Raw genomic sequence first — 26,624 nt, 5'->3', positions numbered from 1 at the left:
GCCACCAGCGCCTAGCAGCAATAAGTTTTTTAATAGAACTCCAGTAGCTCAAAAAGAAGAATTGACAGAAGGGACTGCATCAAATTAAAAGACTTCTGCATTAAAAAAGAAAAGACATCACCAGAAGAGTAAGAAATAGCTAACAAATGGTGGTGGTGGGGGGAGGTCAGGTATTCAGTTTGACAGGGGGTTAATATCTAGACCATATATACAATCTAGACTAGCATATAATCCAATTAATGAATGGGCAAATGAACTTGAAAGTTCTTAGAAGAAGCACAGATGGGCCAATAAATATACAAACACATGTTCCAACATCCTTAGCCATAAAAGAAATGAAAATCAAAATGATAACAATTCTTACACACTGTTGGTGGACTGTAAATGAGTGCAGCCACTGTGGAAGTCAGTATGGAGACTCCTTAAACAAGTAGAAACAAAACTCAAGTAGAAACAAAACTTATAGGATTCTGTTGTGCCACTCATGGGCTTTAGCCATCAGAAGCTGTCGTACATTAGCCTTTTATTCCCATGTTTATGGAGGTACTTTTCATATTAGGTACATTACAGAATCAGCTTAGTTGCCCATCAACACATGAATGGGTAATGAAAATGTGCTATAAAGCACATTTTGTAAGTGAGATTTTTGTATAGATTTATTGTGTTTATAAAGCCAAAGGCTGTCCTGTTTTCTTCTGGAAAATAGCAATGTTTCTTTTGATCTTTCTAGCTCAGTACGTTCCTGTGTTGCTTCTTGTGTGTAATCTTGTTTCTTCTAAAGAGAATAGTTCAAACGCAGTAGACCATGTGTACTATATCTTTCATGGTTTTATTTCTAAATTCTTAGGAAATCAAGGATAGAGCTATTGGAACATTCTTACTGAAATTTGCTTTTTTCTTTTTTAATTGGCTCATACCAGTTATACAGGCAGGGGTGAGAGGGAGGATTTCATTTTCAGGTCTTCATCTTTACATTGTATTAGGATCAATTTCATCCTCTATCACACTTCCTGCACCCTTTTGCCTAATGTAGTTATATTATTTTTTCTAACTGATAATTTAGCAAGTTATCTGTTCTTTATTGGACCTTCCTACCAAAATTACTTAATTTTCGTCATAAGGAAATGCTGTGGGTGACGTGGGGTAAAGTTGTTAATAGATTCATTTTTGTTATAGTTCTTAATATTTGTTTACTCGCTTCTATTGATGCATGTTATTTTGAATGTTTGGCTTTCTTCATGGAGTACTTTATTTCCTTTAGTTCATATGAAGACACTATTGATTATATTCATGTTATTTCATTAATGCATTTTTGTTTGTTTCATCTATTTGATTAAGTATAAGAACTTCTGTACTTTTAAAAAACAAATCTTTCCAAAACCAAATAGAGAAATTAGTGATTTTTTTTATATATTTCTTTTTGTCTGTTTTAGGATGCCTACAATAGAGTAGTTAATATTGTGCCAAAGAAATCACCACTGCTAGAAAAGAGACCACCACTGCTAGAAAAGAGACCTCCACTGCTAGAAAAGAGACCACCACTGCTAGAAAAGAGACCTCCACTGCTAGAAAAGAAACCTCCACTGCTAGACAGACCTGATGAAGGAAGCTACAATAGATATTACAGTCATGTTGATTACCGAGACTATGACAAGGGCCGCAGTTTTTCTCATGATCGAAGGAATGTTCTACCTCACAGAGGAGTATGTAAATTTCCCCCATGTACTAACTGTTATTTCTTTTTAACTTTTAAGTTCGTAATTAAAATTTATGTGACAGCTATGGAAGCATTTGTATAAATACTTCCTGCTCTTGCTCTATGTTTTTTGTTTTGTTTTGTTTTGTTTTTTGGGGTCAGGATTTTGCTCTTTATCTCAGCCTTCCCTCAACTCAGCATTTTCTTGTTTCTGTCTTGTAAGTGCTAGCATTACAGGTGTGAGCTACCACACCTAGCTTGACACTGTTGAATGGCCTACTGAGGTTGTCAAATGGTAACTAGTAGTCAAAATATATTGGGGAGTAGGACAAGATAAGAACTGTTAATGTGTAGATGACATTAGTTCAGACTGGCTTGGTATTCATTCATTTGCTTATTTATTTATTTGGTTATTCATTCTGGTCCTGTCCAGAATCTCACTCACAGGCTTTGAAAGCACTCTATGGCTAAGCTGTAGGTATAACTTGCTTTTTTATCTCCTTAATTGGCAGGGATTTACATATGATATAAGTGATTATATCATTGTGATTATAATCCTTGGTGCTTAATAAGTGATGACCAAGTTGGTTACCATTCCTTATTGGACCTCCTTACCTAAAATTATTTTCATGTAATGAATGCCGTGGGTGATGAGTTAAGGTTGTTGGTAGTTTTTTGTTAATGTTTGTTTCCTTTTTGTTTTGGTTCTACTTCTTAACACCTGTTGCTCACTCAGGTCAGGAAGAACTAAAAGCTCAAAGCATCTTGTATGTCATATAATATTTGAAATGTTGGCTGCTATTAGTTGATATTATAATTTTTCTCTTTTGGGAGGGATTGTTCGTTTTGGTAGTTGAACTTGTACCTCTCCTTCTAAGGCTAGCACTTTTTGCTTTTCTAATTGTATATTAGATCCAATGTTATGTTTTTACCCTAGTCTGGCATTAGAATTTGATCTTCCTGTCTAGGCTTGTTTGAATAGCTGAGGTTACAGTTGTACACTGCCACATCAGTCTTGTTGGTTGAGATTGTGTCTTGCTGATGTCTTACTTGGGCCAGTCTCTAAATATATTAATCTGACCTCCAGAACTACACCTCCTGAGAAGTTGGGTATATAGGTATATACCACCATGCTGGCATTTTGTTATTATCCTGATTGAAATTCTTAATGCAATTCCTTTGTCCTAGCTGGCATATTTACAATATTTCTCTTCTAATCTGTTTTCCCTCCTTTTCTGTTGATAATAAATTTGACCTCATGTTGCTTACTGGATTCCATACTATTCTTTCCACTTGAAGAAATGAAAGTAAGCAATTTCCACAGGTATCCTTTAAGACTATTCAGTATTTTTCTGCAATTTGTTCCTAAAGAGTATGCTTTTAGCTTCCGTGTGTGTGTGTGTGTGTGTGTGTGTGTGTGTGTGTGTGTGTGTGTGTGTGTGTGTGTCCGTGTGTGTGTCCGTGTGTGTGTCCGTGTCCAGTACTGGGGCTTGAACTCAGGGCCTGTTACTGCTTTTTCTCTCAAAGCTGTCAACGATAGCAGGCAGATTGTGGTTCTGATGGTGAACCACACCACTTCTGGCTTTTACTGGTTAATTGGATTTAAGAGTCTCACAAACTTTTCCTGCCTGGGCTGGCTTGGAACTGCAATTTTCAGATCTTAGTCTCCTTAGTTAGCTAGGATTATAGGCATGACTATTGGGCGCCTGGCTTGTCCCTTCACTGTTTTACTCAAAGCTGGGCACTCTATAGCTTGTGTCAAAGCTCCACTTCTGGCTTTTTTGGGGGGACTGGAGGGAGGCTGGTTAATTGAAAAGTCTCATGGACTTTTTTTTTCTGCCTTGTCTGGCTTCAAACCTTGATTCTCAGATCTCAGCCTCCTGAGTAGCTAGGATTATAGGCATGAGCAGTTACCTTGACTTCTTGATTTATTTATTATTTTAATTTTATTTAATTTTTTTTAGATTGCATATATGACAGAAAACATTTATTTGAGTCGGGCTTGTTTTGCTAGTAGTAATCTCCAGTTTAATCTAGTTTCTGCAAATAACAATTTGACTTTATAGTTAAATAATAATACTTCATTGTATGCGACACATTTAAACTGGGCATCTAAACTTAGTGTGTATTTTGGTTATTGTAAATAGTGCTATATAAACATGGGTATGCAGGTATTACTTTGTTTTGTGTTGAGTTACATTTCTTTGGCTATAAGCCCAAAAGTTGTGTTAAAGACGATATGGTAGCTCTTTTTTAGCTTTTTTGAGGAACCTCCATAATGATTAACATAGTTATTGCAACTAGTTTATATTCCTACCTGCAGTGCATGAGGTTTGCTTTTCCCCTTTGTCCTCACCAGCATTTATTTATTCATCTATTTAATTTTTGTGCTGGTCCTGGAGCTTGAACTCACTGCTTGGGTTTTGTCCCTGAGCTTCTTTTGCTCAAGACTAGTGCTCTACCACTTGAGCCACAGCTCCACTTCTGGCTTTTTCTATGATTAATTGGAGATAAAAGTCTCTCTTGGCTTTTTCTGCTAGGGCTGAGTTTGAATTGTGAGCCTCAGTTCTGAGCCTCCTGAATAGCTCGGATTATAAGTGTGACCTCCCAGTGCCCAGCTAAAATTTATTTTTTGTTTTGCTTTTGCCAGTACTTGTTAGGGCAGCATTCTGCCACTTGAGCCACACCCCCCCCAGCCCTGTGCTATTTTAGTATTTGCTCACAGCCATGAAATGAGGGGGAGTCTCCATGTTATAATTTTTTTGTTATATATATATATATATATATATATGTATGTATGTACTTACTCATTTTTATATTTTTAAAGAGTTTGAACTGAAGACCTTGCACTTAACTAGGTAGGCTATTTCTCCCCTTCAAATCAGACTTCAGCCCTCAATGTCATTTTGATTGTATTTCTTTTTGGCTAATGATGTCAAGCATTTGCTTATGTATTTGCTTATTGTTTGTACTTTGAGAACTGTCAGTTCAATTTATTGCCCATTTATTAATTGTATTTAATACTTTTTTGAATTCTTTATTTCAAATATTAATTCCTTGTTAAGATGAATACATAATGCTTTTCTCCCAGTCTGTAGGCTGTCTTTACTCTGGTGATTGTTTCTTTCAAAGCAGGAGCTTCTTTTGTGAGCTTGTGCTGGTCCTAGAGCTTGAACGCAGGACTTGAGCACTGTCCCTGAGCTTTCTTGCTCAAGAGTAGTGTTCTACTGCTTGAGCTGCTGCTCCATTTTCAGTTTTTTTGTTTTGTTTTGTTGTGTTTTTAGTGGCTACTTGGAGATGAGTTTCGCAAACATTCCTGCCTAGGTTGGTTTTGAACCACAATCTTCAGATCTTAGCATCCTGAATAGCTAGCATTACAGGCACAAGACACTGGCCCCTGGTGCAGAAGCTTCCTCTTCTTCTTCCTCTTTTCTCCTCTTTCCTCTTTCCCCTTCCTTTCCTTTCTTCTCTTATCTTTTTTTTTAAATAATTTTTTATTGAAATTAAGTGATTATATAAATTTCACAAATTTCACAGTATTGTGGGATAGTGATAACTTAATTAAAGCCACAAATATATTTTAACCTTCACAAGGCAAATTGTTATTGTCATGGTCTACGAAGTTTGTGAATTCTATAAGCTTTGACAACTATTTCTTCCAAATTGGGTGATATGTACATTTCTTTCCTTTGGCTTAGTGTCAGCTGTTCCCGCTTGCCTTCTCATTCCTCCCTCCCATCGCTGCCATTGCGTTGCTTAGTTTCCATCAATGTCCAGTGCAGCTGTTGTATATTTTCTCATTTCCCTCTTGGTTCTGTACCCTCCTCCTAGCTTCGCTCAGATGTGCATACACACACCACACACACACACACCCCATATATGTGGTCAAGAACATGGAGTCATTTAGAAATGATGTAACAAATTAAGTTGAGGTCCTTTGTTTCTTGAGTCCTGTTTGTCATATCTCCTTGTATTTTTTGGATTTAACATCCACGAATCAGGGAGACCTGTGCCGTTTGTTTCTCTGCTCTTGCTTACCTCAGTCAAAATGATTTGTTTTAGTTCCATCCATTTCCCTGCGAATGTCATTATTTTGCCCTTTCTTTTTTTCTTTCTTTTTTTTTTTTTTTTGGTCCGGTCGTGGGGCCTGAACTCTGGGCCTGGGCGCTGTCCTTCAGCTCTTCAGCTCAAGGCTAGCACTCTACCACTTGAGCCACAGCGCCACTTCCAGCTTTTTTCTTTTTTTTTGCTTATATGGTGCTGAGGAGCCACCTTCCCAGCCCCTTCTTTGCCATTTTTTATCTTTTCTGAGAAGTCTCTCTTTAGCTCCCTTGCCCATTTAATTATTGGTTTGTTAGATTTGGGAGGGAGTCATTTCTTTTTTTTCTTTTTCTTTTCCTTTTTGTTGGTTGTGGGGCTTGAACTGTGGGCCTGGGCGCTGTCCCTGCGCGCTTCAGCTCAAGGCGAAGCTCTTGAGCCACACAGCACTACTTCCGGTTTTCTAGTGGTTTATTGGAGATCAGAGTCTCATGGACTTTTTTGCCAGGGCTGGCTTTGAACTGCAATTCTCTGATCTAAGCCTCCTGAGTGGCTAGGATCACAGGTGTGAGCTACTGGTACCCCCGCAGGGTTAGTTTCTTTTTTTGGGGGGGGGGTCTGGTCGTGGGGCCTGAACTCTGGGCCTGAGCGTTGTTCCTCAGCTCTTCAGCTCAAGGCTAGTGCTCTACCACTTGAGCCACAGCGCCACTTCCAGCTTTTTTCTTTTTGCTTATGTGGTGCTGAGGAATCGAACCCAGGGCCTCAGACATGCAAGGCAAGCGCTCTACCACTGAGCTACCTTCCTAGCCCCAGGGTTAGTTTCTTGAGTTCCCTGTATATACTGAATATTAGGCCCATGTCTGATATATTGCTGGTAAATATTTTTTCTCAATTAGTTGGTATCTATGTCTTTAGCTGTGCAGAAGCTTTATTTTAAGGTAGTCCCATTTGTCGAATCTCTCTCCAATTTGTTGTGACCCTGGGACTCTGTTCAGGAAGTACCTTCCTGGGCCTGTAAGTTCAAGTGTCTCTCCTACTCTGTCCTGCAGTAGTTTCAGAGATTCAGGTTTGATGTTAAGATCTTGAATCCATTTTGAGTTGATGTTAGTATATGGTGGCAGGCTGGGGTCCACTTTTAGTTTTCTGTATGTGGCCGCCCAGTTTTCCCAGCACCAGTAGTTGAAGAGGCTTTGCTTCTTCCACTGTATGTCTTTGGCTCCTTTGTCAATCAATATCAGCTGACTATAGGTTTGTGATTTTATTTCTAGATCTTCTAATCTGTTCTATTGGTCTTTGGATTTATTTTTGTGCCAATACCACGCTGTCTTTGTTATTATGGCTCTGTAGTAGAGCTTGAAATCTGTTTTCGTGATCCCTCCTGTGTTTTCTTTTGCCTAGAATTGCTTTGGCTGTTCTAGGCCTTTTATTGTTGCATATGAATTTTTGGATTGTTTTCTCTGTTTCAGGAAAGAACATCATTGGAATTTTGATGGGAATTGCATTGAATTTGTTTATCATTTTTGGCAGTATGGCCATTCTCACTATATTGATTCTGCCTATCTAAGAACATGGAAGGTCTTTGCGGTCTTTAGGCTTTTTTATAGTCTTCACTAAATAGGTCCTTTATATCTTTGGTTAGGTTAATTCCTAGATATTTTAATTTTTTTGAGGTTATCGTGAATGAGGTTGTTTTCCTGATTTCCCTTTCTGCTTATACATTGTTGGTGTACAGAAAGGCAACTGATTTTTGTGGGTTAATTTTGTATCCTGCGACTTTGCTGAGTGTTTTGTAAGTTCTAGGAGTTTGGGAGTGGAGTTTTTTGGGATCATTAAGGTATACTATCATGTCATCTGCAAATAGGGATAGTTTAATTTCTTCCTTCCCTATGTGGAACCCTTTAATGTGCTTTTCTTGCCTTATTTGTCTGGCTAAGGATTCCAGAACTACGTTAAGGAGTGGAGAGAGTGGGCATCCTTGGCTTCATAGATCTCTTTTCTTTTTTCCATCTCTCCTTCTCTCTTCTCCCTCCCTCTCCTTCCTTCCTCCCTCCCTCCCTTCCTCCCTCCCTCCCTCTCTTCCTCCCTCCCTTCCTTCCTTCCTTCTTCCCTTCCTCCCTCCTCCCTCCCTGCCTCCCTCCCTCCCTCCCTTCCTTTTTCCCTTCCTTCCTTCCTCCCTCCCTCCCTCCCTCCCTTCCTCCCTCCCTTCCTCCCTCCCTCCCTTCCTTTCTTTTCCTCCCTCCCTTCCTTTCTTTTCCTTCATCCTTTCCTTTCTTTTCCTTTCTTTCCTTTCTCTTCCTTTCTTTGATTACTTCTCTTTCCCCTTCTATTTTGAATAAATATCAGCACAGAGTGGGGCGATATGGTCCAGTCTTCTGCGGGTCCCTTATATCAGGAAAGTATGTTAAATTTTGTTAAAGACCTTTTTTGAGTCTATTTTGAAGATCATATGATTTTTTTTTTTTTTTTATTTTTTTGTCGGTCGTGGGGCTTGAACTCTGGGCCTGGGCGCTGTCCCTCAGCTCTTCAGCTCAAGGCGAGCGCTCTACCACTTGAGCTATAGCACCACTTCCGGTTTTCTGGTGGTTTATTGGAGATAGGAGTCTCACGGTCTTTCCTGCCCGGGCTGGCTTTGAACCGTGATCCTCAGATCTCAGCCTCCTGAGTAGCTAGGATTACAGGCGTGAGCCACCAGCGCCCGGCTGATCATATGATTTTTGTCCTTGATTCTGCCTGCTTTATTACTGTTTACATTCAACTTTCCTTCAATTCCTGGAATGAAACCAACCCATTCACTCTATATGATTTGTTTAATGTGTTGTTGAATTCAGTTTGCAAGTTTTTTTTTTTATTGTGAGAATACCGTACAGAGGTGTTACAATTACATGGGCAAGATAATGAGTACATTTCTTATCAAGCATTGTTGCCTCCTCTTCGTTTCCCCTTCCCATCCCTTCCCATACTCTCCCCTCCCCCCACCCGAAGTTTGCCAAGTTTTATCACTGAAAATTTTTGTCAATGTTTATCAAGGAAATTAGTCTGTTCATTCCCTCACTCCCTCTACTTTCTTCTCTTTTTACTCCTCCCCTCCCTCCTCTTCCTCCTCTCTCTTCCCTTTTCTTCCCCTCCCTTCCCCTCCCCTTTTTCATACAAGTTCTGAGGCTTGAACTCTGTACTTGAACCCTGAGCTTTTTATGCTTAAGACTAGCACTCTGAGCTAGGCACTGGTAGCTCACTCCTGTAATCCTAGCTACTCAGGAGGCTGAGATCTGAGGATTGCGGTTCAAAGCCAGCCCGGGCTGGAAAGTCTGTGAGACTCTTATCTCCAATAAACCACCAAGAACCTGGAAGTGGCACTATGGCTCAAGTAGCAGAGTGTTCCCTTTGAGCTGAAGAGGTTAGGGACAGCACCCAGGCCCCTACGACCGACCTCTTGACACTGTCACTTGAGCCACAGTTCCACTTCCAGTTTTACAATTTTTGTTATATATTTATCTAGGTGTGAGATCAGGGTAATACAGGCTTTATAGAAGGAGTTTGGTAGCCTTTGTTTCCCTTCTATTTATGGAATAGTTTGAGGAGCATTGGTGTTCCTTTTTTTAAAGGTCTAGTAGAATTCAGGAGTACTTTTTTTCTTAGGGAAGCTATTCATGTTTTCATGTCATTTTCTCATAAATCTGTATAAGACGTTTATATCATCTTGATTCAATTTTTGTAGGTCATGTATCTAGGAATATGTCTATTTCTTTTAGATTTCACAGTTTATTGGAATAAGTTTTTGAGATGATTGTTCATGATCCCCTGAATTTTATTAACATCTATGTGTTATCCCCTCTTTTCATTTCTAACTTTTTTATTTTGAATCATCTCTCTCCTTTTGGTTTGTTTGGCTAAGGTCTTGTCATTTTGTATATGTTTTCAAAGAACCATAGTAATCTATACACTGTTATTTTTAAAACTATATACAGAATGCAACATACAAATTACTTATAGTCAGAAAGTCTAATACCAAAATACTATCCTCAATATATGTTTAATGGTGAGAATAAAAGAAAAGTCAATGCCTTTAATAAAATATTGGATCAAGTAAAAAGGTTTACAAAAGTGAAGTCTATGGAAGTATTAATGTCATTACATGAAAAACTCAGCAATCTCAAATAACTTAATTCTGCACTTCACCTCTTTAAGAATAAGAGCAATCGCTCGAACCTGAAGAAATAATAAGGATCAAGACAAATTAATGGAGATTAAAAAAAGATGTAAAGAATCAACGAAACTAAGAGGATGCAATGTGTTTTGTAGTTCCATATATTACTCTAATGATATAGTATGATAAAGTTGGCTAGTGCTTCTAACTGTGTGCGTTTTTTGTTTGGTTTTTGCAGAACTATGGTTTGAACTCAGAGTCTATGCTTTCCAAGCAGGTGATTGGTTATCAAGCCATCCCTTCAGCCTTTTTTTGTACTGTTTATTATTATTATTACTATTACTGTTGTTATTATTTTACTAGCAGCAGGGCTTGAACTCAGGGCCATGCATTTGCTCATAGCTGTGAGTGATGCCTCCATCCCTGCTTTTTTTTTTTTTTGGTGGTTATTTTGGAGATACCTTTTTTTTTTTTTTTTTTTTTTTCCTTTTTTTGCCAGTTGTGGGGCCTGAACTCTGGGCCTGGGTGCTGTCCCTCAGCTCTTCAGCTCAAGGCTAGCGCTCTACCACTTGAGCCACAGCGCCACTTCCAGCCTTTTCTGCTTATGTGGTGCTGAGGAATGGAACCCAGGGCCTCATGCATGCAAGGCAAGCACTCTACTGCTGAGCCACATTCCCAGCCCCTGGAGATGATATCTTGAAGCTTTTCTGCCACGCTGGCTTTGAACTGTGAACCGTGACCATCTAGGTCTTAGCCTACTGAGCTAGCTAAGATTATAGGTGTGAGCCATCTGGTCTACCAAGACTATCATTTGTTTTTTTTAAATGAGATAATTGTAGTACAGGTTTTCAGTAGTCTACTTTTAGTATTGAGATGGAACACTTGTTCTGTTATCCCCCCCCCCCCCCTCCCGGCTCGAACTCTGGGCCTTTGTGCTGTCCTTGAGCCTCTTTTGTTCAAGTCTAGCACTCTACCACTTGAGCCACAGCACCACTTCCAGCTTTTTCTGAGTAGTTTATTGGAGATAAGAGTCTCGGGCTTTTCTGCCTGGGCTGGCTTTGAACTGTGATCTTCAGATCTCAGCTTCCTGGGTAGCTCAGATTATAGGTGTGAGCTACTGGCACCCTGGCTTTTTATCTTTTTTTTAAAATTATTATTATTTTAGGAATATCTAGAATTTTTGCTTTCACAATATTTTGACTTTAGAGACTTTTCCAGTACTCCTGTTAAATTTATTCTACATGTGCAAAGTAATGTAGCAAATGTCTAAGTAAGTTTTTTATGTTGCAGGATGAATCTGGTTATAGATGGACTAGAGATGATCATTCTGCAAGCCGACAGCCTGAATACAGGTAAAAAGATAAATGTAATATTACGAATACATTTATTCTTGATTCTTGAGGTATAAGCTGTGGAAATCTAACTTCAGAGTATAAAGGAAATATTTTAATTGCATTTCATTATTTGAAAGCAGTAGCTGTTACAGATGATAAATACTTACCATATAGTTGATAATCTATATCTACTGGCATTTTATGTGGATAATAAAGGTATATAGTTTAAAATTGAATTTTATGATACTAGCTAATAATTATTACTTACTAGCTAATAATTCTTAGTGTTGTACGTATTATGAAGTACAGGTTTGCTTAGTTAGACCGGGAAGCATTTTTTTTCCAGAAGTAGCGAGGGGGGGGGAGGGGGGGAGGGAGGGAGGAGAGTGTGATGGTACTGGGATTCCCCCCCCACCTCCCCCCGGTCCTAGGGCTTGAACTCTGGGCCTAGACACTGTCCCTTTCGAAGCTCAAGGCTAGCAGTCTACCAGTTGAGCAACAGCACCATTTCCACTTTTTTCTGTTTATGTGGTACTGAGTTATTGAATCTAGGGCCTGCCTCATGCATGCTAGGCAAGCAATCTACCTTCCTAGCCCAAAGGAAGAGACATATATGACTTTGGGGGGGTGGGGGTGGGGGGGGTGTCAGTCATGGGTTTTGAATTCAGAGCCTGGGCGCTGTACCTGAGTTTTTCTTTTCTGGGCTAGTGTTCTCCCACTTTGAGCCACAGTGCTACTGGGACTGGGATTTGGACTTAAGCTTTGTGCTTGCTAGGCTTCTGGAGCTACCTTATCAGCCTCTTTTTGGTTTGTTACTTTGAAGATGGACTCGCTGTACCTTGACTGGCCTTTACTGTTACTCTTTTATTTATGCCACCCTGTTTTGCTAGAATTACAGATGTTATTTATTTATTTATTTATCCCAGCCATTATGCTCTGCACCCAGCCCCTGCTTGGAATAACTTGCATGCAATGCCATAACCCAATTGACTGACATACAATTTTGTGAACTTTTTTGCGGGGGCGGGGGGGAGGGTGGGGGTGGGCCTGGATGTCCTAGAACCATGATCCCTAGCTTAGAGTAGTGAGGATTAGAGGCTTGAGTCACTGTTCTCAGCTTCAGAAGTAGCCTTCTGAAAATAAACTTGAGTCCTTAAATCCTTCTTGTTTTATAAGATTGAAAGCATAAATGAAAGATTACTAGACTTTACCAGAGAGCCATGTAGACATCTAGGTACAGAGAACAAAGAAAGGTTTATTGGCCTGAAAGGGGGCCGGCAAGACACCTACTCACAAGGGAGAAGTGAGAAGTACCAGCTATTGTCTGAGGTGACCTATATAACCTAGGAGGTTTTGGAGGGGCTAGAAGGGGCTAGGAGGCGGAGACCCTGATGTGGACGTGTGGGCCAGGGGCTTCATCCTGGTGGACTAGGATTTATGGCTGCTATCCAAATAGTAGATAAGGGTCCTGCAGCTGCCCAGACCTGAAGGTCACTCTAAGGGGCTCTTGTTGCCTTATATAGTGGTAGCTGCCCCAGAGAAGTGCCATCCCAAGGTAAAAGGGGCTTGGAAGTTGATTAATACCTGTCTTTACCACATGGGCCCAGTGTTGCCTAGGAAGGGAGCATGCTAAGCTGTGGAGCAGGGGAGGAGTGGACTAAGCTATGGGAAGGGAGCTCATTTCGCTAACAAAGATACTCTCTTGTTTGCCTTATTTTGATCAGTTCTGTTGGGGAGACATATTTTGGAAGGGTCTTAGTCATTGTTAGCTTTGATTTCTTATATGCAGCATCTGGAAAAATAAATTTGAGAGATAAAAATTCTGAACATATATAATAACCAGGTTGATACTTTTAGTTCTTGCAATTTGTTTTGTAAATGATTCCACTGTGGTTGTATTGAAAATTGTATTAAGTATGGGTTATGGCTTGGCTATGAATAGCCCCATAATCTCACCTGTTTGACAGCTTGGTTCCCTGTTATTTTGGGTGGTGCTGGCTAGATTAGAAAGGGACCTAGTTGGAGGACATAGGTCATTAGGGGGTGTGTCTTTGGAGGGTAACTTGTTCTTGTTCCTTTCCTGTCTACTCTCCAGCCGCCATGAGGTAAGTCCTCATCCTCTTATCGATTCTCAGCCTTAAGTCTGGCCCACAGCAGTGGAATCAGCTGAACAGCTGCGGTTTCTTAAACTGTGAGCTCAAATACTTTTTCTTTTTCTTTTTTTTCTTTGGTTGGTCGTGGGGTTTGAATCAGGGCCTGGGCACTATCCATGAACTCTCTTGCTTAAAGCTAGCATTCTCCTACTTTTATCCACAGCTCTACTTCTAGTTTTCTGGTGGTTAATTGGAGATAAGAGTCTTAATTGGACTTTGCTGCCCAGGCTGGCTTTGAACCGCACCTTTCACATCTCAGCCTCCTGAATAGCTAGGATAACAGTTGTGAGCCACCAGTGCCTAGCTCTCAAGTAATTTTTTTCCCATAAGTTGCTTTTCCCCCCTGTATTTGTGACAAAGCCTAATGGAAAAATTAGTACTAGGAATGGAGTTGGTGGGATTTCTGATCATGTGGTTTCTGATCTCTTAGAAATGATTTAGGAGAGAAAAGATTGGGAGCTCAGTCCACACTAAAATATGTAATGACTGCTCATGAGATTTCAAATAGAACTCAACGTTTTATCAAGAATTGAACTAGAGGCCTTTGGTATCTTGCTATAGCAAAGAATTTGTCTACATTTTGGATGTGTCCTGTGACTGTTGAGGCTGAAGTTTCAAGTCATTCAAGCATTCTCACTGTGGAATGCTTATTGCAAGCTGTTTCTGTTCAAGTTTACTGGGAGAACTGTGCAAAAAGAAGAGGAAGAAGGCTTACACTTTTCCCAGAAAAGAAATGAATGTAAAGTTGGGGCCTTTGAAACTGTAGTTACTGAAATGGTGGGGCCATTAAAAAGTAGTCAAATATTTTGCTCTGAAACTGTAGGAAAGATGCCTTTAGGGCATTTCAGGAATTTGCTAGATTCCACCCATTGCTAGTTCTTGGGTATAATGGATTTAAATTTATTTTTAATTTTTTTTTTCTTCAATTGTGGGGCTTGTACTGTGGGCTGGGTGCTGTCCTTTATTTAGCTCTTCAGCTCAAGACCAGTGCTCTACCACTTGAGCCCCAGTGCCACTTCCAGTTTTCTGATGGTTTATTGGAGGTAAGATTCTCACAGACTTTCCTTACCCAGCGGCTTTGAACTGAGGTTCTCAGATCTCAGCCTCCTGAGTAGCTGGGATTACAAGCATGAGCCACTGGTCCCTGCCTATTTGTAATTGTTTGATGAGATTTTCCTCTGTGGCTTAGTGCTGCCTACCAAGTTATTTCCCTTGGATTCATTTCATTGTGCTCAGCCCTTAGGTACTAAGAGGCGGTTACTGTTGAGATCATAGAAGTACTAATGACTGATTGCACTGGTGGGAGATGTTGGTGTCAGTTCTGTGGTGCTGGTTTTGCAGGCATCTCAAATGCAAGAATTAGAGGTCATGGAGGCGTCCATCTAGGCTTTAAAGGAAGAAAATCATAGTCAGGCAAAATGTAATAAGGTTGAAGTTTCTTCAGGTAGTCCCTGAGAGGATGAGGCCTAAATATCTTTTGAAGATCTGAGGAAGTTGGAGATGGTAGTGAAATAAGGAGGCCAGGTCTGGCCAGCTCCATAATGGCCACATGGTTGATGGTAGTAGGTAGGGTCTGGCATCTTAGTCTTCATGCTGGGGGAAGGAACAACCCCTCCCTCTATGTGCCCCTCTCCCCTCCCATCAGGCAGGGGCAGGCACTTGGCTGATAGGTTACTGAATCTGTCAGTCTGGTGCCTGGGACTGGGAATTTCCTGAGGATCTGACCCCTGTGCCGACCTATTTAGGCCTGGACCAGCCTAGCCACTGGACTCAATGCCACGTGTGTGTCCGTGGTCATGTCCTGTGTCCTGTCTCCTGGCTCGTCTCCTGTCATCATGGAGTCCCAATTCAGCTCTCCATTGGAGCTGAATTGGCTTGTTGGTTTTGTTCTTGTTATTTCTTTCCTCTTTAGCATGTTTCCTAGCTGGGTTATGTGAATTTGCCTGCTGCAGGCCTTTGTAACAGGCTGCAGCCTGCAGCCTGTTCACTGTATAGTAAAGACTCCAATATTCTATATTTCAAAGTGTGGCTTCTGGGACGATTTACCTTACAACAGTAGAAATGCGCAATTTCTGCTAACACCGAGCAGAAGCTAGCCCTAGTGTCAGAAATGAATAGACACACAGGATACAGAAAATTTTGTCAAGGCAAAAGGATCCTATTCCATTATTCTACCCAGAGTTAGGCAAGGACACTGTCCTTCCTCCTTGAGCCTTACAGTCTAAGTACAATCAATTACCGAAGTTAGAAAGTGGGCCATTCTTTATTTGTCTTGTAGTAGGAAGACCCCCACTCGGGCAGGCAAGCCCACCTAGTCGTCCAGAGTGACAGAGCCCACCACAACAAAGTTGTTAACAAAGAAGCAACGTTATTGAGGCGGTTCTTACACTGACTGGTCAGGGTCACGGCACAGGCTTGAGAGCTGATACTGTGACCCTGACGGCCCCCATACTTCAGTTTTTAAAGGCAAAATCCATGAGGTTGAGGCTGGTCACTTGCAGGTGACCAATGAGATTGTAACACAAAGGATTGTACAGTCATACCAGACCACACACAGGTGGCCAATGAAGTTACAGTTTGTCTGTAATGGTTGTTTAAACCAGCCTATCACCTTGGTTTAAAATGGCTCGCAAGCCGGGTGCCTGTGGCTCACGCCTGTAATCCTAGCTACTCAGGAGGCTGAGATCTGAGGATCATGGTTCAAAGCCAGCCCGGGTGGGAAAGTCCATGAAACTCTTATCTCCAATAAACCACCAGAAAACCAGAAGTAGCACTGTAGCTTAAGCGGTAGAGTGCTCGCCTTGAGCTGAAGAGCTGAGGGACAGCGCCCAAGCCCAGAGTTCAAGCCCCATGACCAAAAAAAAAAAAATGGCACGCAAATTTAGCGGGTAAGGGGGTAGGAGGATCTACCTTTTTGGTGGCAAAAAGCAGAGTTTACCAAAAGCAAGTCAAAAGGTGGGGTTTACCATAAGTACGTGGTGTGGCCAGTTTGAGCCAAATTTCAACCTATCTGTTTTATTGGTCAGTCTTTAACTCAACAATCAAGGGTGGGTTATGTTGTTAAGGGGAGGGGAACCAGATGCATTTTTTTCATTTGGGAAACTAGGCCCATCGAATCTAAAATCCCTAAAACAAAGGCAAAGCTCAAAATGGAATCCTACCAGCTTGGGCCCCATCTCAGGGTCCACTTCACTATCAAAGATTTCCTCCCCCCCCACCTCCCTCCATTGCAGCTATCTTGGAGTAAGGTGGCTGGAGGAGGTTGACTAAGTCATTGGAAATTTCCTTTTATCTCCATTGATAAAGATTTCTCTTTTTAACAAGCAGCACACTTGGTAGTTAGAATTTATTATTTTAACTCCTTCAACACAAGATTTATCTCCTTAACATGACTAGCTGGTTACAAGCAAGCCCACCCAATTCCCTTTCAAGATCAAAACTCAAAGTACTTGCCATAGGTGCTGTACATGTAGCTATAGGTTTTAAAGTTTGCCCTGCTGGAGTTTTGGGCTTATTTGGTCCTATCTTTCCTTATTCTTTTATTTCTCTGTTTTGGAAGAGAAATATTTGCTTTGTACCATTATATGTTGGATTATATAACTTTAAAATTTTACAAGAGCTCAAAGCTAAGAGTTTGCCTTGAGTCTGAGAAGAGACTTTGGAAATGATGTTTTGAACAGCATTGGAACTGTTCAACACTATGGGCACCCTTGGAGGTGGACTGAGATGGACTTGAACCTTTTGGGAGTCAGAAGTAGAAAGTTTTTTGTGTTATAAGTCACCATTTTGGAAGGTGCTTAGAAGTGTTAGGATGTGAGGCCTGCCTGCCAGAGGTAGGCCACTGGAGCCCACCACCTCTTACTCTAGATGCTAAGCTTCCTTTGAGCCAAAGTCATTTTTTTTCTTCTTTTGGTCAGTCGTGGGGCTTAAACTCTGGGCCTGGGCCGTGTCCCTGAGCTCTTCAGCTCTAGGCAAGTGCTCTACCACTTGAACCACACAGCGCCACTTCCGGTTTTCTAGTAGTTTATTGGAGATAAGAGCCTTATGACTTTCTTGCCTGGGCTGGCTTTGAACCACTACCCTCAGATCTGAGCCTCCTGAGTATCTAGGATTACAGGCATGAGCCATGGGCATTGGCTGGTAATTCTTTATAGATACGTTGTATAAACATAACTGAACTTGCTTTGTTTGTTTTTTTCCAGTCCTAGAACTGGAAGTCAGGGACTGAGCACTGTCCCTGAGCTTCATTTGCTCAAGGCTAGCACTCTACCACTTGAGCCACAGCTCCATTTCCAGCTTTTTGTTTATGTGGTACTGAGGAATTGAACCCAGGGCTTCGTGCATGCTAGGCATGCACTCTACCACTAGGCCATATTCCCAGCCCCCTTGCTACTTTCTTGAGCGCTACTTGTGGTGATTTTGCTTAGATTGGTAGGCAGTAGAAGAAGTTGATGTGAAGAGGAAAAGTGACATTATTCTTTCCCACTAAAATCTGTCATGTGTTTTCCCAATGTCTATCTTTGCCTCCCTGGCCACTCAGTTCATAGTCAACTGTGCTATGATTTTACTGCCACCTGGTGTTGTGATTAGGAACTGCAGTTGAGCATTTCATCTTTTCAATGGAAGAAGAGTTAGTTTTTGAATGAGCTGGCCCTCTATCCACTGAACTGGGTATCAGTAATCGCTCACAAAATTTCAGTACAGAAAGTCTCTATTTTGCTTTTTCCAGTCCTGGGGCTTGAACTCAGGGCCTGGGCACCATCCCTGAGCTTCTTTTGCTCAAGGCTAGTAAGAGTAGTCACTTAAGCTACAGCTACAAATTTCTCTATATATGTGGTGCTGAGGAATCAAACCCAGGGCTTCATACATGCTAGGCAAGCACTCTACCACTAAGCTACATTCCCAGCCCAAGTATCTGTTTTCATGTACTCTTTGTCTTCCTGACTAATTCACTCCTTTTTTCTTACATTTTTCTGACTATATTCTCACTTTTCTTTGACAGTCTGTGTCTTCATGTGATTTTTTTTTTAGCCTGTACATTCTGGGTCTTCGCTGTTTTATATTTGTTTTCATCAGTACTCATAGGTTTAAATACCTATGATTATTTACAAATTTATGTTGATGTTCCAAAAATATCTCTGAACTGAAAACAATGTCTCTAGCTGCTTATGTAGATATTATCAAACCCATACCCCTGTAAAAGTAGGTTTCCTACCCCATCTTCATTTCTCAGTACATTAATCCATCATGCTAAGAATTCTAGGGATCAATCAGTTTGATATCTTATATTTCATGATTTTTTAAGTCAGGTATTTAGCATATCCCACTGTATCTAAAAGATGTATTATGTGACCATTCTATGTAGGCTACTACTGTTTCTTCCCTGAACTAACTCTTGTTAGTTGTTGTCTCCCTGTACCGATTTAGCATGTTTTACATGCTTGTTTGAGCTAAGTTTCTCCTCTGGTTCTGTTCCTCATTCAATCCCTACTACCGCCTATTGTTTCTACAACCTGTTAAATGCATACATAGCACTTGCTAGCCAGGGATGCTAGGCTACTGAGAGTCCTGTAGTTTTAGTGACTAGACTGGGCAATATTAGAATTTTTCACCACTTTAGTAGTAGTATTTTGTATGAGTCCGTTTATCATAAATGAATTTTAGCCATTTTCATTTTCCTAAGAAAACTTGAATCTGCAGAAGACATATATGTTAGGAATTAATTAGCTGGAGTTGAGCTGAACTTGTAGGATAACAGCCTACTTTTGGAGTCACAATTCTTTTATTTATTTATTTTGGGTCGGTCGTGGGGCCTGAACTCTGGGCCTGGGCGCTGTCCCTCAGCTCTTCAGCTCAAGGCTAGCACTCTACCACTTGAGCCACAGCACCACTTCCGGCTTTTTTCTTTTTGCTTATGTGGTGCTGAGGAATCGAACCTAAGGCCTCAGGCATGCAAGGCAAGCGCTCTACCACTGAGCCACCTTCCCAGCCCCGGAGTCACAATTCTTAATCAAGATTGAAATAATTTTTTGAACTTGTGTAATTCATGTCATAGACTAGGGGCAGACTTTGCCTTGCATTTGATTCCCAACATTGGATCCTCCACCCTGACACCCACCCCCTCATCCCCTGGGCCTGGGGCTTGAACTCAGGGCCAGGATACTGTCCCTAATTATTATTATTATTTTTTTTTTTTTGGTCAGTCGTGGGGCTTGAACTCTGGGCCTGGGCGCTGCTCTCAGCTCTTCAGCTCAAGGCGAGTGCTCTACCACTTGAGCCACAGCGCCACTTCTGGTTTTCTGGTGAATTGAAGATAAGAGTCTCAAGGACTTTCCTGCCTGGGCTGGCTTTGAACCGTGATCCTCAGATCTCAGCCTCCTGAGTAGCTAGGATTACAGGTGTGAGCCACTAGCGCCTGGCCCCTAATTTTTTTTTTTTCTTTCTTTCTCAAGGCTAGCACTCTGCCACTCGAGCCACACCTCCACTTAAGGCTTTTGGGGTTTAAAACATTTCTTTTGTTATTATTAGGTATACAGAGGGGTTACCATTTGTTAGGTCAGGAAATAAATACATTTTCGGGGGGGGGGGGGACAATGTCATCCCTTCCTTCACTTTCCCCATTTCCCCCTCCTGTCCGTGCTCACAAGTTATATTAGTTCATTTTCCACATAGTGTGTACTGAACAGCATGAACAGCACTGGACATTGTTTTTTTTTTTTTTTTTTTTTAATTTAATTTAATTTTATTTGTGAACATACTGTACAGAGGAGTTACAGTTACATGGGCAGGATAATGTGTACATTTCTTACCAAGCATTGCAGCCTCCTCCTTTGTTTACCCTTCACATCCCTTCCCAGCCTTGGACATTGTTTTAAGAGGAAAGATGAAAAGGAAGTTAAAGAAAAGAAATTTCGTGCCATCGTTTGCTTCAGCATTCTGTCTAAAACAATATTTTTTAATACAAAGGTACATTTGTTAAATGAATAATAACCTGTTTTAAGTATTCTTTTAGTAGAGTTTTATATCTTGTTAATTTGAATAAGTTTTATTTGTTGTGTGAATGGTTTTTACTGTATAAAGTTGTTGGTTGTGGGGCCTGAACTCGGGCCTGGGTGCTGTCCCTGAGCTCTTCAGCTCAAGGCTAGAGCTCCAACACTTGAGCCACAGCACCACTTCTGTCTTTTTCTGCTTATGTGGTCTGAGGAATTGAACCTCATACATGCAAGGCAAGCACTCTACCACTGAGCCACCTTCCTAGTACTACTATATAAAGTTGTGATAGTAGGGCTTCCTTGCTGCTTTGAATTGATACTGTTCAATAATTTTGAAAGTGGAGATTTGTAAAGGTGAGGGGTGGGCAGACTCAAGGAACAAAAGTTTACCAGTAAAATACCATGGTTTCTTAACACTTAGCAATAGATTTTTGGTGTGTGGTGTGTTTGGCCAGGACATCCTGGACATTATAGAGTTTGACCGGCATCCGTGGTCACCATCCACCAATGCATGACAACCCAGAAGTCCTATAGACAATGCAACATTGCCAAACTTTACACCATGGCAAGAAAAAGTCATAGATACTGTGTGTGTGTGTGTGTGTGTGTGTGTGTGTGTGTGTGTGTGTGTGTGTGTCCCCTTTTTTTTGAACTGTTTATGACCAGAGTTTTAGAGAGTTACTGTTTTTTTTTAACTTGGAATATTTGCATAAAGCTTACTCATTGAAATTCTGAGCATTATGTTAATACTTCAGAGCTTCAGACTTCAGAGTTCAGACTTCAGAGCTTTTCAGATACAGAAATGTTTACCTTGTGCTATACTTAGAAAGTAAGAATAGGCCAAGAAAACTTTGACTTGGGAAATCTTTGGCATTCTTTGGTTTCATTGACAGTATGATTGTATAATTCATTGATGGCAAGAGAAGTAGACAAGTCTGTATTGATGGACAGTTTATAATTCATACTCGCTTATCATAAAATAACTTTTCTACTCCATATGTGAAAAATGATTCATTGTAAATTGTATTTCACTTGTTTTATTTTGTTAACTTGCTTCAACAGGAGACATTGGTAGAAAAGGAGAACTAACATTGCAGCATGTAGGGTCACTTATAACTGGAAATTTGGCCATTGTGTTTGTGTGTATGGGATAGAGGGTGTGATTAATTTCTTTCTCTTTTTTTTTCTTTTTTTTTTTTTTTCCAAAGGGACACAAGAGATGGTTTTAGAAGAAAAAGTTTCTACTCTTCCCATTATTCAAGGGACCGTTCTCCCCATAAAAGGGAGCCTCCATTTTTCAGAGAGTCACCTGGAGGTCGAAAGGACTCTCCACACAGCAGATCTGGCTCCAGTGTCAGCAGCAGGGGCTACTCTCCAGAACGGAGCAAAACATATTCATTCCACCAGTCTCAGCATAGAAGTACGTATATTTAACACGTAGCGGCCTTCACCAATGAAAGTACGTTGAGTCACATTGCCTCGCTGTGTTCTAAGACATACATTCCTCCCTTTAGTTTCAGTGTTTTGTTTTGTTTTGAAAATTTTCAAACTTAACAGGAAAATGTATACCATACACACAGATTTTTTTTCCCCGAATACGTGAAGTTCAAGTCTTTGTGACATTTTGTTTAAATTGTCAGCATGTAAAAGATCTTGATGATGAAGTTTGAAAGTTACGTTCTCCTATGGTTTCTGGTAGTTCTTATGCCTCTCTCACCTTTTCAACCTTTTGTTAGTAGGTAATAACTATATATCTGATGGTCTGGTTTTCATTCAGGTTATCATCAGTCATCTCTAAATAACATGGTATAGCATTATTGAATTTGGCATTAAAACCTACCCATAGATTCATTCTTTCCATCCCACAGTTCTGGGGTAGGGTGGAGTGAGGAGCATCTACTAATATAGAGCATTCTATGCAAATGTACCATGTCACCCTAACTTGCTTTCTATGTTTTAGAATAAATAATTAAGGCATATGTTTTCTAGATACAAGAAATCGTATCTTTCTAGACTATACTGTATGCTGTTGGACTCGTTCATGAAACAATTCCTCTTGTTTTCAAAGAACTTTATTAAATACTAATATGTCTCTGTCTAAGGAACGTGTGTATGTATGTGTTTATGTGTGTTTATTTTCCACTAGCACTGTTTTTGAAAATTAGTGTTACTTTATGTAAGATAAAACTTGGATGCATGAAATGATACATAATAAATAAATTAGCGTGACATGATCATGTAAAGATGAGAGGCTAATTCTCACCCTCGAGATGGAAAAACATGGGAGAGATGACATCTCTTTTTACCAATTTCTACACTGCAGAAGTGTATTCAGAGTAGGAAGAATTATAAGCCAAAATAGTAAAATCAGAAAGTAGTGTGGTTCATGTCCAGTGGTTTTCAATTCAAAGTTCTAATTCAATAGCCCTTTCCTACTACACAGTGACTATTCCTTCATTCTTAAGTCTAGTACACATTTATCAGTTTTTAATTTGCAGAGCTAGGTACTTAAGGCTAGGTATTCAATGCTAGTGGATGTTCTTTTTTTTTTTTTTTTAAGTCCTGGGGCTTGAACTCAGGGCCTGGGCACTGTCCCTGAGCTTTTTTTTTTTTTGCTCAAGGCTACAGCCACAGCCCCACTTTCAGCTTTTTCTGTGTATGTGATCCTGAAGAATCGAACCCAGGGCTTCATGCATGCTAGGCAAGCACTCTACTACTAAGCCACATTCCCAGCCCTAAATGTTCTTATATATAGCCATATCCCAAATTAGCCAGATACCTGAAGAACTTTCCCCCAGATATGAATGAATTAAATCCAAATTCATTATTGATTGGATTCAGAGATCGAATATTTGTAGAAGATGATACTGAAGCCTTTTTAACTTTTTGGTTTTTTGGGATTTGTTTTTTGAGACAGTCTTTGGTATGCATTCCAAGGTAACTGCAAAGTGTTGGGAGGATTCCAGTGGAACCAAGAGTCTTGGAGAAGAATAATACTAGGAATGTATTATATGTTATTTGGAGGCCCTGAAATAGAATTTAGTACTTTCTTTAAAAATCTTGGACTCTTAAGTAGTGATCCAAACCATTAATGAGCTGTTGACTTTTGTGTCTACCTCTTAGGAATGGATGGATCTTAGGGGAAGCAGAGGCAGTATGTAGATCTTCAAACCCTGTACCTGTATCTTTTCTCTGTATTTATGGGTATCTTTAACACAGAATGTTCTTGTTTCCATCCATTTTCTGTTTCATACTTTGAATAAACCAGTAATCTCTGGGAAATCGTGTTCTTCCTGACCCAAAAGGACAGTCCCAATATTTTTGTCTATGATTCAGAAAAACATAGCACTGTACTAAAAGTCTGGTATTTTTCAGTGCATAGTTTCCAATTTTATCTTAAAAGATAATTGCTCTTTTTTCTTCTGCAGTATCTTTTGTTGCTTTGTGAGTTTTCAGTAATGAAAAGTAGCTAATGGAATTGGTTGTCTCTGGTTTTTGTTTTTAGCGGGAAAATACACTTCAGGAAGAAAGCATATCTTTGAAAGATCATGTTAGATTTGCTATTATGTTCAAACACAGTAAAATTCTTTCCAGATTTCTTGATGTTTATTAGAGTACTAAACTGTTTCTATAATTTTTTAATTTTACCTCAATAGGAAAAATTTCTTAAAGCTAATATGTAGAACCAGTATAGATGCTCCTTGACTTACAAAACCCCATCTTAAATGGGAAATATTATGTTGAAATACATTTAATACAACTAACCCACTATGTAATTGTTTAGTGACCCAATCCACTATAGAGTTTTGGTTGTTTATGATTGTGATTGAGTTGGGTGATTGGGAAATGTAGTTTTCTGCCTTTGTTTAGCATTGAGAGTTCCAAAACTTTTTTCTACCACTGTGTATGGCTCGTCTATCACCATAAAATAGAAAAACTAAGTTGGCCATCTTAAGTCACAAACTATGCATATGAAAATCCTTTTTGCTTTTTCTACTTTAACTCATCAGTGTATAGCCCTGAATTTCTATTTCCATGGTACCACTTGTGTAATTTTTCTCTTTTGGTTTCTTTTATCTTGATTTAGAGCTCTCTTTAAGCAGCAAGTAACTGCAAAAACAGCAGTATTTTGAGCTAGTTTTAACCTTTCAAGCAGAGAAAGAGTCTGCCTGTACAGTCACATCTGACATGAATTTGAGGTCCTGGGTAAATAGTTGAATGGCTTTTTTTTTTTTCCTTCCCCCAGTTGTGGGGCTTGAACTCTGGGCTTAGGTGCTGTCACCGTACTCTTCAGCTCAAGGCAAGCACTCTACTACTTGAGGCACAGCACCACTTCTGGTTTTCTAGTCGTTCATTGGAGATAAGAGTCTCACAGACTTCCCTGCCCAGGTTGGCGTTGAACCCTGATCCTCAGATCTCAGCTTTCTGAGTAGCTAGGATTACAGACATGAGCCACTGGCACCCAGCAAGTAGCATTTTCTTAGTTAACTGTAGAACAGTTTGTAAGGTAGGCTTAAAACTTAAATATATTGTGCTTGTTGAAGCCTAGCCAGAACAGTTTCGGGGTTGAAGAGAAACCTCCATGTTTAAAAACAAAAAGAACAACTGAAAAGCAGCAGAATGCTAGGAAAGAGGTAAGGAAGTTCAACATAGAATACAGAGACAATAGGTTTGAAATGTGCTTTGTCATCAGCCTGTGGCCCTTTTGGGAGGTGGTGGACCTTTTAAGAGGTGAAGGGCTAGTTGAAGGACCATATGTTCTTGAGTGTACCTTTGAAGAGTATACTGGTACTGTAGCCTCTTCCTGCTGCTCCTGCTGTCATAAGGTAATGTAGGCCTCCTCTGCCACTTGCCCTTTGCTATCACAGGCATTGGAGCCAAGTGATCACAGATTGAAACTTCCTACTTGTGAGCCAAAATAATATGCCTTTCCTTTGTATAAGTTATTTATCAGGTATTACAGTGACAGAAAGCTGAGAAACGCGGGTATGAAGACCAAATATCAAAACGTTAAGAAAATTTATTTATAAAAGGACAGATATGAAATCTTTTAATTTTACTCTGAGTTAGAAATTGGAAACTTTGGAATAATCTACACAGTAGGTTTATTACTATTAAGTGTGTTATAAAACAATCTCAAACTTAATGGGTTGTAGTGGTAAGTACTACTGTTGAAGATTCTGAAGTTCTGCTTGCGTTACTAGTTTGTTAGGAGTTAATTGAATAGTCTAAACTTTTTTAACTGCAACCTGAAATGGGAATTTGTAATTAAATGTAGTAATGACTACAATGTCTCTTGAAATTTGGAGTAAAAGTTACTTAGTACCTCCAGTGCTTTGTTGATAAATTGACTCTTCAGAGTTCAGAAGACTTTTTTTGTGTTTGCTGTTGTGTTTGCTGATATTGATGGAGTAAATACTTCATCGTGTTGACTTCACACTGCTAACATAGACTAAGATGAAGGGATGGATAAAATGCATTCAGCTGCTATGCTGGTACGCTTTGGTATAATATCACTATTCTAGCTATTGATTTGAAAAATAACTTGAGGTGGCTTAATAAAAGAAATATTTAATAAAATGAAATCAAATGAAATTTATGTAAATAAGAAAATACTAGGAATGTAGAAGAATAAATAGTGTAGGAAGTAAATGTTTCTCATGCAATGAGCAGCTGTAGTTGAACTATTTGGCCAGTACAAGCAGGGATAGTTTTCATATTACACCTTGTAATGAAAACAAATGAACTGCTTAGGAAGACAAAAACCTTGCCCGACGGCAGAGACCAGTGACAATAACAATAGGGTACTGGTTCTCCATAATGTTCTTATAATAGCCAGAGGACCATATTTGAAAAATTTGAAACATATTTGAAGGCAGGTTGATGATAATGCCAAAATCACATAAAAGTTGTGGATTTTTTTTTTCTTTCAGGGAAATTTGGTTTTTAAAAATTTACAGAAGTAAAATAGGCAGTTTGGGATCCCTGGTAGAAAGACTTGCAATAATTGGTAAGGAATTTTGTTAGAAAGATACCTGTGTGTTGGACTAGTATATTTAGTCTATTGAGAAAATTGATTCCCTCTGCACTGTTAAATTTGTAGGCAAGAGACAGTAGCAAGTGTTTTAGGATTCCAAATAAGGGAAAATTAGGGACTCATCCAAGGTAGTAAATGTGGATGTTTTGAAATCTGTATATAGCAGTTTGCATAAACACAGCTAGATTTAGTAGCATGTTATTTATTTAGGAGCAAGTCAGAATGATTAT

General features: G+C 39.9%; 1 protein-coding gene across 10 annotated transcripts in view; it reads left to right on the top strand.

Moving 5' to 3' along the window:
* Positions 1-26,624, top strand: part of Pphln1 (periphilin 1) — an 89,885-nt gene that overhangs the window by 18,735 nt on the left and 44,526 nt on the right. For 5 of the 10 annotated variants that reach the window (XM_042677604.1, XM_042677605.1, XM_042677606.1 and 2 more), the window contains 3 exons: positions 1,434-1,703; positions 11,169-11,230; positions 21,566-21,777. In XM_042677604.1, coding sequence (XP_042533538.1) covers positions 1,434-1,703; positions 11,169-11,230; positions 21,566-21,777 — 544 coding nt within the window. The remainder of the gene's footprint in view (positions 1-1,433; positions 1,704-11,168; positions 11,231-21,565; positions 21,778-26,624) is intronic. The other 5 variants (XM_042677613.1, XM_042677612.1, XM_042677611.1 and 2 more) reach the window with 1 other exon arrangement.

This window comes from Dipodomys spectabilis, unplaced genomic scaffold, assembly GCF_019054845.1.
Source record: "Dipodomys spectabilis isolate Male_0828 unplaced genomic scaffold, ASM1905484v1 ptg000039l, whole genome shotgun sequence".
In the NCBI taxonomy this organism is placed as follows: domain Eukaryota; kingdom Metazoa; phylum Chordata; class Mammalia; order Rodentia; family Heteromyidae; genus Dipodomys; species Dipodomys spectabilis.
Note: the sequence above shows the minus strand (reverse complement) of the source record. Positions and strands in the feature narration are given on the sequence as shown.